General features: G+C 39.8%; 1 protein-coding gene across 5 annotated transcripts in view; it reads right to left on the bottom strand.

Annotated features, from left to right (window-relative positions):
* CDC14A (cell division cycle 14A) overlaps positions 1-15,366 on the bottom strand; it is a 142,193-nt gene that overhangs the window by 21,373 nt on the left and 105,454 nt on the right. For all 5 annotated transcript variants that reach the window (XM_032487199.1, XM_032487196.1, XM_032487198.1 and 2 more), the window contains 2 exons: positions 10,858-11,017; positions 1,180-1,295 (listed from right to left, as the gene is read on the bottom strand). In XM_032487199.1, coding sequence (XP_032343090.1) covers positions 1,180-1,295; positions 10,858-11,017 — 276 coding nt within the window. The remainder of the gene's footprint in view (positions 1-1,179; positions 1,296-10,857; positions 11,018-15,366) is intronic.

Raw genomic sequence — 15,366 nt, 5'->3', positions numbered from 1 at the left:
CTTTGAACAGCACGGGCTTTGAGTATCAGCTAGGGAGTGAGTCAACCTCTCTAGCATCAAGCAACCAACTCAAACGTGGTTAATGGTGCTTACATTTGTGCAAACCCAGCTAAGCCTCACGTCTAAACCAGGCACCTAACACGGCTCCCGGCCCACCGCAGCTGCTCAGTCGATGGTACATTTCCTCTATCTCCTAGTGGTAGCTGGTGGTTATTACTAACTACCAGGCTTCCTATCCCATCTTCCCATCTTATTATAGACAATAATTACCTCAACTTTGAGCTGTATGAACCTTCATTTTTCAGGGCAAGAAACCAGTACTCAAAGCATAGGTAATGGTATGACCAGACCCAATCTGACTTCAGTGTTGTAATCCTCCCAGATAACACGTGAAAACTAAATTCCATGTGAGTATGTGTTTGATGTGTAACATACTAGCAAAACGTCCCTCTTGCTATGCATTTCCCTCGCTTAAAAGTCAAAGGAAAGTGGCCATTTCCCATTATATTCATTTGTGGACTTTCCACCGCTTATATTCCAATAGAGAATGTTGATGTTTATAGATTTTTGTACCTACATTGATTCTGAAGGCTTTTCTTTTAAACCTAAGCTGAATTATCAGAAGATTTCAAAGGCTGCAGTCAGAAGTTAAGTCCCATCAGTTGATTCTGATGAGTAATTTCAGACCTACAAACCAAGACGGTTCCCAGGCATGGGTAAGAACTGCTTATTTAATTCTCAAAAATAGGAAGTAAGGCTAAGGAGTTAGGGCATACCACAGGTTGGAATACAATACGTTTCCACATACTTTAAACACAAAAGCCTCGGCACATCTGCGAACATTCATCACAAGACAGGAAACCCACCCACAGGAGAAGAGCGGCATGCCACTCTCGGAATTCCAGTGGGAATGTGAACAACGTCCCAGAGACAACCAACTGCTCAGCTGTTTAAGGCGGAATCCCAGAGATTAAGATGCAGCATTTGTTTTCAATTCGCTTCTAAAATTTAGCTACTCCCCACGGCGATAAAATACTAAATAAATAACACAAAACAGTAATAAACCGTAAAATGAGAGGAGGACATGGTACTTACAGAATGATACTCAAGAGAGAGGCTTAAATATTGTAGTCACAAGTGGCAGTACAAAATAAATTGAAAAGTTTAAAACAGACCTACCTAAATGCACAGGATGGCGAGGAGCGTGGCTGTCTCTGACTTTTCAAGGCACGGAGTTTGTCTCCCTGGGTTATGTTATTTTTCATTTCCACATCTTCATCCTCTTCTAAATTATTCTGGAAAAAAATGCATGTTCCACAGAAAGGTTATTATGAATAATTCTGCTTTAGATAGAGTTCCTTAATAGCTTATGAATTATTATTATATATTTTATATAGATTATCTTAAATAGCTTTAATGCACCATGAATTCAGCATTGGCCACATACATACTAAAGAAAGCTGGACTAATCACCAATTAAATATACCGATCAAATTCCAAGTCAAAGCAGCCTGGGGGTGGGTGTGGTAGGACTTAAAAGGAGCTTTGTTCCAATGGCCCACAACCACAGGGACTCTCCCGCCGACAAAATCATGCTTTGGAATACAGCTTAAACACAGGCTGGCTCAAGAGATACAGCACAGATACATTTTCAGAAACGACCAGGATCCATCACTGCAACTTTCATAACTTGTTTACAAAAGTGAAAGACAGAAGGGTTTAGGATATCTGCACAGTAACTTATTATTGAACACTTGTTAATAAAGCACTCGAACTTTTTCCAAAAGGAGTTAAAGCTCAATAGATTGGGAAAGTGTGTTTCCTGCTGAAATAATTGTTACAGCTGAAAAAATATGTAAGTAGCAAGTTAGATCTTTTTGCATGCCAGCTCACAATTAATTCTCACAACCCAGGGAGTGGCAGGAGGGAGAGCACTGTTACCCTTAGTTTAAAGATGAAAAAAAGAGGTGTTTGTGGAAGTTAAGAATATTGCTAAGCTCCCCTAAACTCTTCACAACAGAGCTATGATTTTAAATCAGATTTCTTGTCCTCAGATCCAATGTTCTTTCTAAAATATACACCACAGCATACATTGCACCATAAAGATTGTATTTTGCCTGTTTCCTCACCTGAAAAAAAAAAATCAAAAGCTTTGAGTTTGCTAAGATCACTTCTAGCCGTAAGAGTCTCCTCTCCTCTTTAAAGCTAGAATTCTTCTTTGATGAAGAATGTACAAAAATATACTTCCCTCAGTCACATTCTAGTCATTTCTGACAGCCACTCCTGGATCAAAACGCCTTTTTTCCTCCTGCTTTTTCACCCATGTTGGGATCCATGGATACATCTGGGGCTCAGCAGGCATGTCCTGGGTAAAAAGACCACACCTCTCTACTACAGCTCTGAGTTTAAAAAAGAAAAACACACACACAAAGTATTCAGCCAGTGGGAAAGAAGAAGAAATGAAGATGAAAGCTTCCTAGGGGAGCCATCCCTTAGCTGAGTCTTAAAGAATGAGTACAAGTGATCAAGCCAAGCCAAGATCACAGGGCGCGTCATCCTGGCAAAGAACACCAGTTCAACAGTCACAGGATCACGGAACTTCAGAGTCAGAAGGCTCTCTTAGAGTCATCTAAAGGCGCCCATCCATAAAGTCCCAAGGAACCATCTGTATTATTCATCTTTGTTCATACAACCCAGTGGGGGTAAACCTATCACCACCCGAGGAAGTCTGCAGAAATAGAAGCCGGGTAGCCCTGAAGGCGAGGCTTGCAAGCAGGCTGGTACACCTGAGAAGCTGAGCTTAGCATCGCCTAGCGTGCAGCGTAGCGGGCTGTCACCAGTCACTTGTGCCTGATGGAAGGACCAGCACATCACCAGAGTCTCCAGAACATGAGGTGGGATCAAGAAGTGTATCAGCCTTCATAAGATAGGCAAGGAAAGCTTCTTGAAGGAACTGACGTGGTCCCCACCCCATCAGTTTCACTGTCTAATGGGGGCCTTAGTGGGAAAATCCAGGAGATCTTGTTTGTCCGTTCAACTAGAAGGATCTTTATGTTCCCTGCTCTGAAATGTCTTCAAAATTCTAAGGAAAATGATTCTCATCCTGAAATTCCAAAATTCAACCTATCAGTCAAGTGTAAAGGTAGAACAAAGGTACAAAAATTTACCACCCACACAATCTTCTTGAGAAAAGTACTATAGGGATGTGCTCCAGGAAAAGAAGACATGAGAGCCAGGAAAATTAGGGATCCAACTGAAAAGTGTAAAGAGAAGGTCCCAGGTCAGAACTCCACGTTTGGGCGCCTGGGTTGGAAGGCAGAAGTGTCTTCAGGAAAAAAATGGACTTGGTAAGATTTTTTTGCTGTGTTGAGCTTTTGGAAAAAAAAATGTAAATTGCGTGACACAATTTGCGGGACAGGGAGAGTAGCATTCTCTTCTCACAAGTATAAAGAAAACTACACAAATGAAAAAGGCAATTCACTATAGGAAAAATAAGAGAAGTTCAACAAAGAAAGCAGTCATAGTAGACTGCTAAGCTCAACAGTGAACAGTATTTACGTAGCAGTAACATACACATTATTGGGTTTAACCAAAAAATTATAATACAGCTACGCTGGGGAGCTAGGGGAAGTAGACAGCAAGGTAGGAGAACTAACCCTATCTACCATAACCAGGAGGCAACAGAAAAATGTCCAAAACTGATCAATTTTAAAAATAGCATTATAGGCAAGATATTTAGAAATATGACAGCGAAAGTATTAGTATAATTTGCGTAGAGGTTCCCCCTTTTGAAAGTGGGTCTGGGGGTACAGAGAGGTGGGATAGGAACCTGATTTTTTTTTATTAGAATTCAATACTTTTGATATTTCTCAAACCATGGTCATGTATTATTTGAAAAACTAAAAATTAATTTAAAAATAGACAGTTGAATGAAGTAACAGTGTATTTTATATTACACTTCACATGTGTTTATCTTTCTCATTTTATTGTAAATCTTAAAGGTGAAATTTTTTAATTATAACAGATTTCAAACATGTAGAAAAATAACAAAAATGATGTAACAGACAGCGATGAACCTAACTACCCAGAATTAATTTTTTTCTTAAGCTTCTTAAGGAGTTTCCTTAAGGACCTCAGTTCTCAAAGAAAACACGACATGTCCCAGGTCTCATCCCCTGGAGAAGAGAACTGTGTCTTTGCTAAACAAAAAATATATGCATTTTACCGTATAATACTTGTTTGTCCTGGGTAACAACAAACTACAGAAAAGAGATAAAAAATATTAAATCTATCTATATACTTACTATCATGAGCAAAACACATTGGCATTCTGTCACAGAATCTTCAGACTTTTCCCTGTGTGATACACACCCAAAGGACATATTTCTTTCTCACAAAAAGAGGCTGAATTATACGTGCTGCTTTGTAATTAACATTTTCCACTTAAATATATTGTGCACGTGTTTCAGAGTAAATTTAAAACCCCTTTGCATTATCATTCTTTATGGGTCCATAAAATTCATTGTCTAGATGTATCAAATTTTACTATTTTTCTCTAGGTGAGGCTGTTTTCTGTCTCTCATCACTATAAGCAGCGCCAACAAACATCCTTCTGTAAACACATGGTTTCTGAACACTGTCCTGTTATTACTGCCTTAAGATAAATGCACGGAAGGGGACTTGCTGACATGTCTCCTGCCACGTTATCAAACCACCCTCCAGAAAGGCAACACCACTTTCAACTCCAAACATCAATGTTTAAGAGCTTTTTTGGTCCCTAAACCCTTGCTAATAGCACATACATTTCTTTAATCTCATACAACTTGACAGATAAAACAGCATAAGCTTCTTTCATTTCTAGGCAAGTGGAGCATTATTTTATATTTACCAGACATAAGGGCTCCCATTTTGTTTTATTTGTGCATGTGGAGTTTTCACATTGGTTTTTTTAAGAGTTCTTTACATTAAAAAAAAAAAACCGCATTCAAATGTGTTGCAAATATTTCCTCCCAGCTGATTACTGTGAGGAGAATGAATTACAGAGATCAGGCCTGGGGCGGGAGGGCACAGCGGTGGTCTGGTGAGAGATGACGGGTTGGATTAGGGCATGAGAAACTGCCTGGAAGTCAGGACCTGGGCAAGGAGGAGGACGAGAAAAGGTCTGGACATGGAGTACAGGGCTGGAAAAATCTGCTCAAAGGTAAACCATGTTTTTTTTCTTTTAAATCTCAACCTATATTCCCTTTTATTTCTGAGGCTGCTGTAAGAAGTTTCAGCCATTTTTAGGGTGGAGAATATAAAACATATGAACTATAAAATTCTTCGTAAGTGATTAACAGCCTTCAAATGCTTGACAAAAATAGTTATATACAATGTTGTTCGTAACACATTGAAATTAAATTATAAAATCAAGAAACTGAAAAGCTACATAGGAGGGCACTCTGGCCTCCGGGAATCCTATACTGACACCCAGACAGGAATACAGCTAAGCCCTGCATTTATTAGGGCACCTGCAACACATACCAGGTCACAAGCACCTGTGTGGGGAAAAGTACATTAGAAAAAACAGTTCCATGTTTCATGAGGCATAAATCAGTCCCAGGAACTGATGGCCCTGGAGAAGTCTGAAGACGTTTCTCATCAGGTGCCGGTAGGCCTCATGCTTTTTACCAGAGTCATCCCTCACGATGACAAACGATGAACAAAGACACTAATGATAAATGCCGACAATCTAACTCGGCCTCCCTGTGCTCGCGGGCTCCAGCCCCTCTCCCCACAGTCCCAGTGCAGCCCCTCTCCTGCTCCGAGCTGCCCGGGTCGCAGCAGAGTCCCTGAGACAAAGCCACATGGTTGCTGTCAACAACGATGAAAACAAGTCCAGTCCAGGGAAGACCTTTGTATCTTGGCTCCCCAAGGAGAGGGTCTGCTCTCAGACTCCCTGTCGCCCTCTGGAGGCTCTGAGCATCGGTGCATTTGCTTTTGGATACCAGCCCGCTTCACATAAAGACAAGAAAATGAGAGCCAACTGAAGCCCATAGAGGAGCATTTTTAAAAGACAGATTTACAGGTGATGGTCTAGCTCAAGAACCAATAACAGCATAAAATTTGAAGATGTATTTTATTCCACCCATTGTCCTCTATATACAGACAAGATCAAAACCAAAATCAAGTAAGTTAAACTCTGCCCATCGATTTCAGTTGGATAAAGTAATTACTGACCAACACATTAATAAAATGGTGACTGAGTAAGCGACCAGGGGGGCAGCCGTGCACGCCATTAAGAAAGGATCTATTAGATGAAGTACAGCACACCAGGGAATAAAGAGGGGAGAGTTATAATGGAAAAATGACATAGGAGGAGAGTTTGAAATAGAAACAAGTAAAAATAGAAGTCTCAGGACTGAAAGAAAAAGTTGAAAATGGAATTTTTAGCAGATTTAAATGATTTGGCGAGGAAAAATGTCTGGGTCATCTCAAAAATTCTTTTCAGCTCTCAGATGTTAAACCTACGAGACGAAAAAGCTGGGGAAAGGCAAAGAGGTCATCCTCGTACTGAGCTGCTTCTGAACAATAAAAAGAAGCTGTCTTCTCTCCCTCCTCCCTGCCATTGGCTCAGACCTTTATCACCTGGACCACTGCCTCATCACCAGCTCCCTTGCACCACTGGCCACACACAGACACCAGCACCTCTTCCCCACCGCAGCTGGGGTGAGCTCCCCAAACTATGAATCTCCAGTCACACCCCCGACTAGCAGCCTCCGGGGGTGTCCAGCGGCATTCAGATTGGAACTAGAATGCCTTAGTCCTACGAGCGGAAAGCAGGGCCTTAGAGATTTCATTTTCACTTCACAGATTTTCTTCTAAGGTGCACCCCGCTCATGGGCCAAGGACTTCATAAATCACAGCACCTCAGTGGTGAACACCACATTCTGATTTACCTGACTGTCAGTTTATGTGAACTGATCTAAACAGCAGCACCCAGATCGACCTAATCAGCCTCGCTACGTCAAGAGCACATACTGACGGGTGTGTGGACACTGGGCTATCAGCCCAGAGCAGGAAAAGAAAAGGATAAAAACAACACAGTTACAGGAGAAATTTACCAGGACAGGCCGGCTAAGGTTATGCTCAAAATGACAGTATGTAATGTACCACAGCCCCACAGAGGACCCCATGGAGGGGAGGCAGGGTACAGGAGAGAGGCCTCCAGGCCAGGGGCTGAGGGCAGACTCTGGAGCCAGAGCTCCTGGGTTCAAATGACAGCTCCACTGTGTACTTTTGTGATCTTGGGCAGATGGCTTAACTTCCTCTGCCTCACTTACGTCATCTGTGAAATGGGCCTAGTAAAGGTGCCTATTTCATACAGCTGTTAATAAGGACTAAAAAGTAATCCATGTAAAGCGCTTAGAACAGTGCCAGGCATGTAGTAGGTGTTGGTTAGGTTGTTGCCTTATAAGCTCCTCATTTCACTCCTTAAATATTTGGCACTTTAAATAAAGTGCTTTAAATTCCATCTTCTTAAAGATATTTTTTATAACCCCAACATGGAATGGACCCTAAGATACCTGTATGTCAAAATGAGCACTTCTGGCTGGTACTGTTTTGCATTTGAGCACATGCTGCCCTTGAATGACTTGGATTATTACCAATTTCATGTCTGTTTTCCGTGAAAACAGAAGCATTCACTCAAGTAGTATTTACGAAGGCCTGTGGTCTAGGCATAGACTTACGACGAGGGCAGATGGACGCCTCCGTCCTTATAAAGCGTGTCACCAGCAGGGAAGGCAAGGTAAGGACCACGGAGGAAAAGAACAGGGCCAGGCAGGAGCAGGAAGCAGGGAGCCCAACCTGGTCCCACAAGACGGGCTGCGTGTAATTCACAGTTCCCGGCCCAGCACTGAATGAAGACCAGGTTCAATGAAGGTTAAGCCTCTACTGTTAAGATTTCTCATAACTCTAAGTGGGTGAAGGGAACCACTTCTTTAACGCCATAGCCTATTCCATGACTCTGACCTGAACCATTCTGGTTGACACTTCGGTTTAGTTTCCTTTCACCCACCTCGTAAGCGCTGGAAAACTGCATATTCAAGCTCTCCAAATCAGGTAGCCACAGGGCTTCCTCAGCTTCCTAATGACCAACCACAGGAAAATTCCTACAGGCCCAGGTGTCATAAAGTAATCTGCTACCTCCGCTTTCAATCCAATTTTACTTAAAAAACAGAACAAAACAAAAACCTCTAGAGGAACACTGCTTTTTTGCACTTTCTTTATGTATACACTAAATAAATCCAGCATTCCCACAGGCTTCTACCCTGAACGTTGGTATAGAGCTTGAAACACATGAAAACCCTTGCGGCATTCTCAACTGATTTTCCCGCTTGGAATTCACGAGAATGATCAGGAAATCGCTGACTCTGTTACATGCACTTGAGTAAACTAACTCCCCATATTCGTGTAATGTTCTGGAGACAGCACCAGATAAGCATGGCAATAAAAAGGCTCAGAATCAGAAGAGTTACTTGCACAAAGCATCACCAAACTATGAATTGGTCCAAACCCATGGATATGTCACTGTCTGTAATCTTAACCACACCATCATTCTCTGGTATTTCTGAACGCTTTCATCTCTGCCCTCTAATTTCAAAAATAATAGCACTTCTGAAAGAAAGCCAAAGTCATTAACTTGGAGGGTAAGGGAAATAGGAGGGAGGCAGGACAGCCAACATCTGAATATATGCTCATATTTGAAACAGACCTATTTAATTTACTTATTTACTTTGTTGAAGTGTAATTGATTTACAAGGTCAGTTTCAGGTGTACAGCAAGGTGATTCAGTTATACATATACATACGTATATTTTTTTTCTTTTCAGATTCTTCTCAATTATATGTTATTACAGGAAACTGAGTAAGTTCCCTGTGCTCTGCAGTAGGTTCTTTTGTTTATCTATTTTACATATAGTAATGTGTGTCTGTTAAGCCCCCAAAACTGACTAATTTTAAATTTCAATCATATTGCATTCTTCACCCTTTCAGTGATAAATAAATGTTAATTAGTCTCAAGTTCAACAAACTGAGATCTACAGAAAGTATGAGAAATGAAATGTTCTCACCACCAGATGTTAATTTAATACAGATTATGATATAAAAAACAAGTATGTCCCTGCAAAATAAGTATGCTTCTCAGATAGACAGATAGGTTTTACGTTTGCCTTTTCAGAGGTCATAATTCAAAAGCCCTATTCACTTGAACTCAACCTGGGGAGGAAATGCTGACCAGAACAAGAAAAGTCTTCTGGCTTAACTATATTATCACGATAAAATGTCAGTTCAGATCCTTTTGTTTGCTCTGAATGGGCCAAACTACAACACAGAGATGAGAAATGGTCAACAAAAGCTCTGGACATCAACACGACCTTGGCCAAGATTTACGTTTGGTCAGGACAGATGACTCAAACAAGTAAACTTGGCCCCTTTATCAGTGGCCATCCTGGAGAACATACCACAGGGCTGAAAACTCACTTCCTCCAGCAGTTCCCAGCCTTTCTCTGTAAGAAAACTCACTCTCCCTAACTCCAAGCACTCTGGTTATCTTTCCTGGTGAAAAAAAAGCCTGTTTGGGATGCCAGCTGCTGACCTACCAGAGCTATGACACGTCCTTTCCACTGTGGACTCCTTGAGGGCTAAGTCCATTCAAAGCTCTTGTCCATGTCCTATGAGTCACTGCCTAAGAGAATGCACATCTAAAAAACTTTTTAAAAAAAGAATATACATCTATACTTGCTGCTTAAATATTTCAATAGTTTTTTTGCCCCTTTAGGGAAATAAAAATATAAATATTAACCTGGTACTTAGCTTCCCCTCAGGCATATTATGGTAGAAAGAGCTAAACTAGGAGTTAGACTCCCAGCTCTCAGGGAGGTCCCACTACTTAAAAACTCTGCAAACTTGGGCAAGTAAACACTTTGTGGGACCCAGGTTTCCGATCCACACCAGAGGGGAAATTAGAACAAATTATTTCAAGGCTGCTTCTAGCTCCAAAAATGCCCATGGTCCTAATTCTCAGTAAATCACTATCTTGTATATTCAGAGGTAGCAGGTGTAATAGAAAAAACATGGATTTGAAATCAGATAGACATGGACTGAATCATGTTTCTAACACTGAGATTAGAACTTCTCTAATATTCAATGTCCTTATTATAAAAAAGATAATATTGCCTAACTCACCCAGTAGTTACAAAGGTTAAATCAGAAAATGTACCGTTTTAAAGTGATTTGTTTATAATAGAGTCTCAATAAAAAAAAGTTGCCCCTGATTATGTTTTCAACTCTAGACTTACTTTAGAAATCATGAATCTTTTTATTTTATTATTTAAAAAAATGTTTTAATGGTGGCACTGGGGCTTGAACCCAGGACCTCACACATGTAAGGCAAGCACTCTACCACTGGGCTATGCCCTCCCCTCCGGAAATCATGAGTTTACGGCGTCAGTGTACCACATGTGGTATGTACTATCTCTTTGATTGTCATGTTAAGATTTTTCTTCTTGATACCTATTTTCACTTTCAAATAGAAAGTTTGCTTTTTTATTTCTTTTTTGTAAATATTTTCCAACCCAGAGTGGCCTCCTTTATAATTGTACTCTTTAAATTACAGCTTTTTTTCTTCTTAAGGATAATTGCTTTCTTTGCTCTGATTCTTGCTTTACAGATGATGACTCCATGCCTAAAAATTTAGTACTCTGAGCCTTCAGAGAAGAGATATGACTATGTTATATGTGTTCAACTGGGAAACAAAGAAATGCAGAATGTTAGTCTTAAGGAGACACAAAAATCCTCCCAGGAAAAAAAAACTCACCTCTCCAAATCTCTCCACATTTTGTATTTTAGGTAAGTTTCCACCAATAGACATATCATCCAAGCTGGAAAGAATTTTATTAATACTTCCTTCACAGGATGGTCTATTTTTCAGTTTGGATCGGAAAATGTCTCCTTGGACCCATAACGATGCCTGTTTTCTGTAAAAAGGAGAAAAAACAAAGTAATCTTTAAAATAAATGACTATCACATCCTCAGAAGTACAAAGTCTTACAGTCAAAAAGATCAGCAGATATATATTTACAAATCAGACTAAAAAGATTATGACGTCTTAGAATAGAGGAAAATAAAGTCACTTTCTGAAAGCCAAAATAAATTCTATTGAAGTTCTATACTAAACACAAACACCCTTCTAATATATACCTGTATCGCTCTACATGGGTTGACTGTTAATGTTCTCAGATGCTTAGAACCAATTCCACAGCCATAAAGACTGTGAGCCAATTTGTCTTTTAAATATGAATTTGAAATCGCTAACATATTTCTCAAATAGCAGTTTGGTATGTCTGTTAAAATAGCTGGAGTGAAATGGACTCAAAGATGTGGGTGAAGGAACTTGAGTTAGATGGAGATAGTATCTTTAGAAAGTACTAAACACCTAATTGTCTGTGGTACCATGAAAAGCCCTGAACACATCACTTTACAGACCCACCCTTATAAGAATAAAGCTTATAGCCTCAATTAGATTATCCTTTGGGAAAAAGAAAATGTATTTGATGTTCATCTATAGGCTTTCCTTTACTTAAATGAGGAATACTTACAATTGTTTTCAAGGTTCTAAGAAAAAAAACTTAAAATATGTAAGCGAAATGACAAACTGGGGTTTCTATTTTTATTGATGGAGTCACTCTCATACATTAAGATAAATTATCCCATAGAATCTTTTTCGTTCTATACTATACCATACCGTAAGGAATAGAATTAAACTAAAACATTGTGGTTTATCATAAGGAATGCCAAGAGGCAATGAAACAAGAGAATTATCAAGTTTGCTTAGGATCCTAGGAGACGGTGCCCCTAAGTCAAAGTGAAAGAATCAGAAAGAAGTTGTCTGAGAGTCCAGAAGTATCTGGAAAGATGGGCAGGGCTTAGCCAGCAAGAGTATTCCCCGACAAGGAAAACAACGTGGGCTTGGAGAAATAGTGGTATCAAAGAACACGGCATGTATGAAAAACTGAGTCGGCTGTTGCCTGACTTGGCTGAAGCCCTTCTGCCTCACAAGAGAGGAGGAGGATGCGGGAACCAACTCCGGATGGGCTCCACACGCCATGCTGAGTCCTTTACATTTGATCTCAAAACTGAAGGGAAGACCAAATTTAAAAACAAAACAAAACAACACAACAAAACCATGAAGTGGGAACAGAAGCCAAAAACCTGGAAGAGCCAGAAGGCTAAACTGAAAAAAACTCCAGTTCCAAAATGTTGTAACATGAAGACTCGGATGCTGCTGCCAACCTAAAGATGAAAATGACAAAGTGACACCTTTTGCTTGCTCAGTTTAAAAGACTCAATCTGTCCCATTTCTGCAAAGACTTGATTTGAACCTGAAGATTACCAATGAATAAAGTGTCAAAGCTGATCTGCATGTTGCTAAGCGATGCTGTACGCAGGTGCTCCTTAAGAAAAAGCAGCACTTCACGCAAATACCTTTTTTATTGACAATGGAAACCACGCTAGCTTTTATTGTGATGTCTGTTACTCCTTAAAAGCCTCATCTTAAACAGAAGAAGTAAAACATGTGTTTTTAAGTATTCAGCATTTAAAAATCAAATCCAATGAAGCTAACCTAACAATTCAAAGGAAACCTTCCAGTAAAGTAGTGCATTTTCTAAGAGAGTGACTTTATTGACCCTCTGCCAAAAAAAATATCACGTGCTTCGAAGTGACAGGATGAAATGTGGCTTGATTTGGACAGAGGCTTGTTGAGGTAAGTAGCCAGTGTTGGGGTGACTGTTTTTGGCCACGTTCTGGCCCTGGGTTAGTCAGGTTTGGACTAGCCAAGCCTGGGACATTAAAAAAACTAAATAACTTGGCTTCATTACAGGCCAAATTATAATTAATTCTGATATAACGCTTTCATGAGTCTTTAAAAATATATACATGCTTTTAAAATTCCTCTAAGGAAAGGCGTCGGTTACGTTGTTACGGACATTTCTGGTCTTGCATTCAGCACACAGTGGTAGCTGCTGTGAGGCTGCTTCTGTTTCTGCTGACCCTTCCCCCTCATTTCCTTGACTGCACCCTAATCCCATCTCCACACCATCCTAACTCTTTATCACTTCTTCCATACTGGATGCCTATTTTTCCAGTACAACCCACCCTGACCCCAGTGTCCATCCAAAACCACCACTGGTCTTTTCACATAGAAACCCAGCTGACTTTCTAGCTCAACCCAGGCCTATTCTAGCTGGGACTTGAGCCCCAGCCGGTCCAGTGTGCCTGCTACCACCACCACCCTAAGGCTATTATGGGAACAGAGGTAGCTCCTGGTTTAAAAGATTGGGCTAATAAAACAGTCTACCTTGATGTCCAAGGAGGACAGACTAGAAAGTACACCCACGATTCAAGAGGTAGGAAGGAGACAGGTGCTCCAGGAGTTCTACTCCTACTATGGGACAAATGGAAGATCTCTCAGGAAGATGTTTAGAAAGAATTTATGAGGGTGTAGGGGAGGGTTCTTGATTCTGAAACTATAAGAAGAGACAAAAATGACTTAGGGAATCCCCAAAAAGATTCAACTAGATAATTCTCATTTAGGAATGCAACCCCACGATTAGAAGCTAGATCATTGGTAACACATCAAAATACAAACTTTGCAACTAAACCTAATGCTTTATGGCTTATATATTTTTTCAACTCTAACCCTTTTCACACAGACACAAAACAAACAAAAACCATTCAATCGTCTATCTTTAGTAATTGACATGAGTATTTCAAGCTAAATTTCTGATGCCACCATTGCCAAAAATTCTTATATATACCTTCGTTTTACTTAAACCCATGTTAGAATCATACTTTTTCTTAGCCAATAAATTCAGTGCCAACTGAGAGTCAATAATGGATTAAATGATGTAATAGTAAACATTGAAAAGCAACATAACTGAGTGTCATGCAAAACTGACTGTCAAATAAACAGTGCAAACTGCAATGTGCTTGCTATTTTAATAAATAAAACCACAATATTGTTTTTTATTGTTGTTTTAAATTCTTCTCTTTATAATATTTCAGGTTTTAATTTCTATATTTTAGGAAAGACAAGTTCTTAAGTCTTTAAAAAAGACTGCTAAAAAATTTCATCCACATTCCTTGACCTGGTACATGTATCCAAAAAAAAAAAAGTACTATAAATAAAAACAGTAGGAATCAATTATAATTGAAAACCCAAGCTATTATTGTTAGATATTTTTAGGCACTTTTCCCAGGAATTCCTGAACAGGTTTTCTCCATCCTGTTTTTAGTAATTTCCTGAACTAAAGAGCAATGGTTGAACCGTCAGTTTCTGATGTTGCTCAATCCACTTGTGAAACCGACCAAATGCCAGCAGCACCAAACTGAACGTGGCATAAACTGATATCTACAAGTAAAAATGGGCCACAGACCCCTGTTATACAAGGCGGCTGACGGACAGGCAGCATCACCTCCCCTGGGAGCTTGTTAGAAAGGCAGCACCCCAGGTCCCACCCCAGGCCTCCTGAACCAAGATCCCCAAGTGAACACTATGCATTTTAATATTTGAGAAGCACTGCAGACAACTGAAGGCTTACAACTAAATTACAACGCTGAAAAATATCTGACTTACTGGAAGTTGATGAAAATATCTATGATAATAAAGCAGAATGGGGGAATTTTTGGTTTATGGATTTGGGAATCAAAAAAGAGTTCAAACACAATGCCATTTCCTTAAATATAACTTGATTCAAAATAGAAGCACTACTTTGCAAAGACAGAACTTCCTGCACAGTCCAGATTTAAGCTTTACCGAAGTTTTCTCTGTCTCAGGAGGAAATTTAAAAATAAAAACAACAACAGCATCGTATCAGTCCCAATAAGTAAAAGATCTCTCTCTGTGAGCTGAAAGTCCCCATGGGAACTTAATGCCTGTGTCTCAAGGACCCTTCTCTAATGGATCGTGATCGAGAGGGCAGCACAGTAAGTACCACGCAGTGAACAGTCAATAAAACAAATCAAACGCATTTTATAATTTGTTTGATTTGCTTAAAAGCAGCCTGATCTCATCTTTGTAATCCTATAGGTTCTGTCTAAGAAGGATGAGTTTAGACTTGGCTCAGTAATAAAAGAGTTACGTTTGTGCAGCATTTTAAGAACTCTGAGGATATTTGGTAGAAGGCTTATTTTGGGTGCAGAATAGTATTTTTAGCTTATGAATATCAGGTTTAAGTAGAAGAAAACAACTTGATGGTTGTTTTGCAAACAGCTCTATTTATATCCTGGAAAAAAGTTTAAATATAAAATTTCAAACTGTAACAAA

The sequence above is a fragment of the Camelus ferus genome, chromosome 9 (assembly GCF_009834535.1).
Source record: "Camelus ferus isolate YT-003-E chromosome 9, BCGSAC_Cfer_1.0, whole genome shotgun sequence".
Taxonomy (NCBI): domain Eukaryota; kingdom Metazoa; phylum Chordata; class Mammalia; order Artiodactyla; family Camelidae; genus Camelus; species Camelus ferus.
Note: the sequence above shows the minus strand (reverse complement) of the source record. Positions and strands in the feature narration are given on the sequence as shown.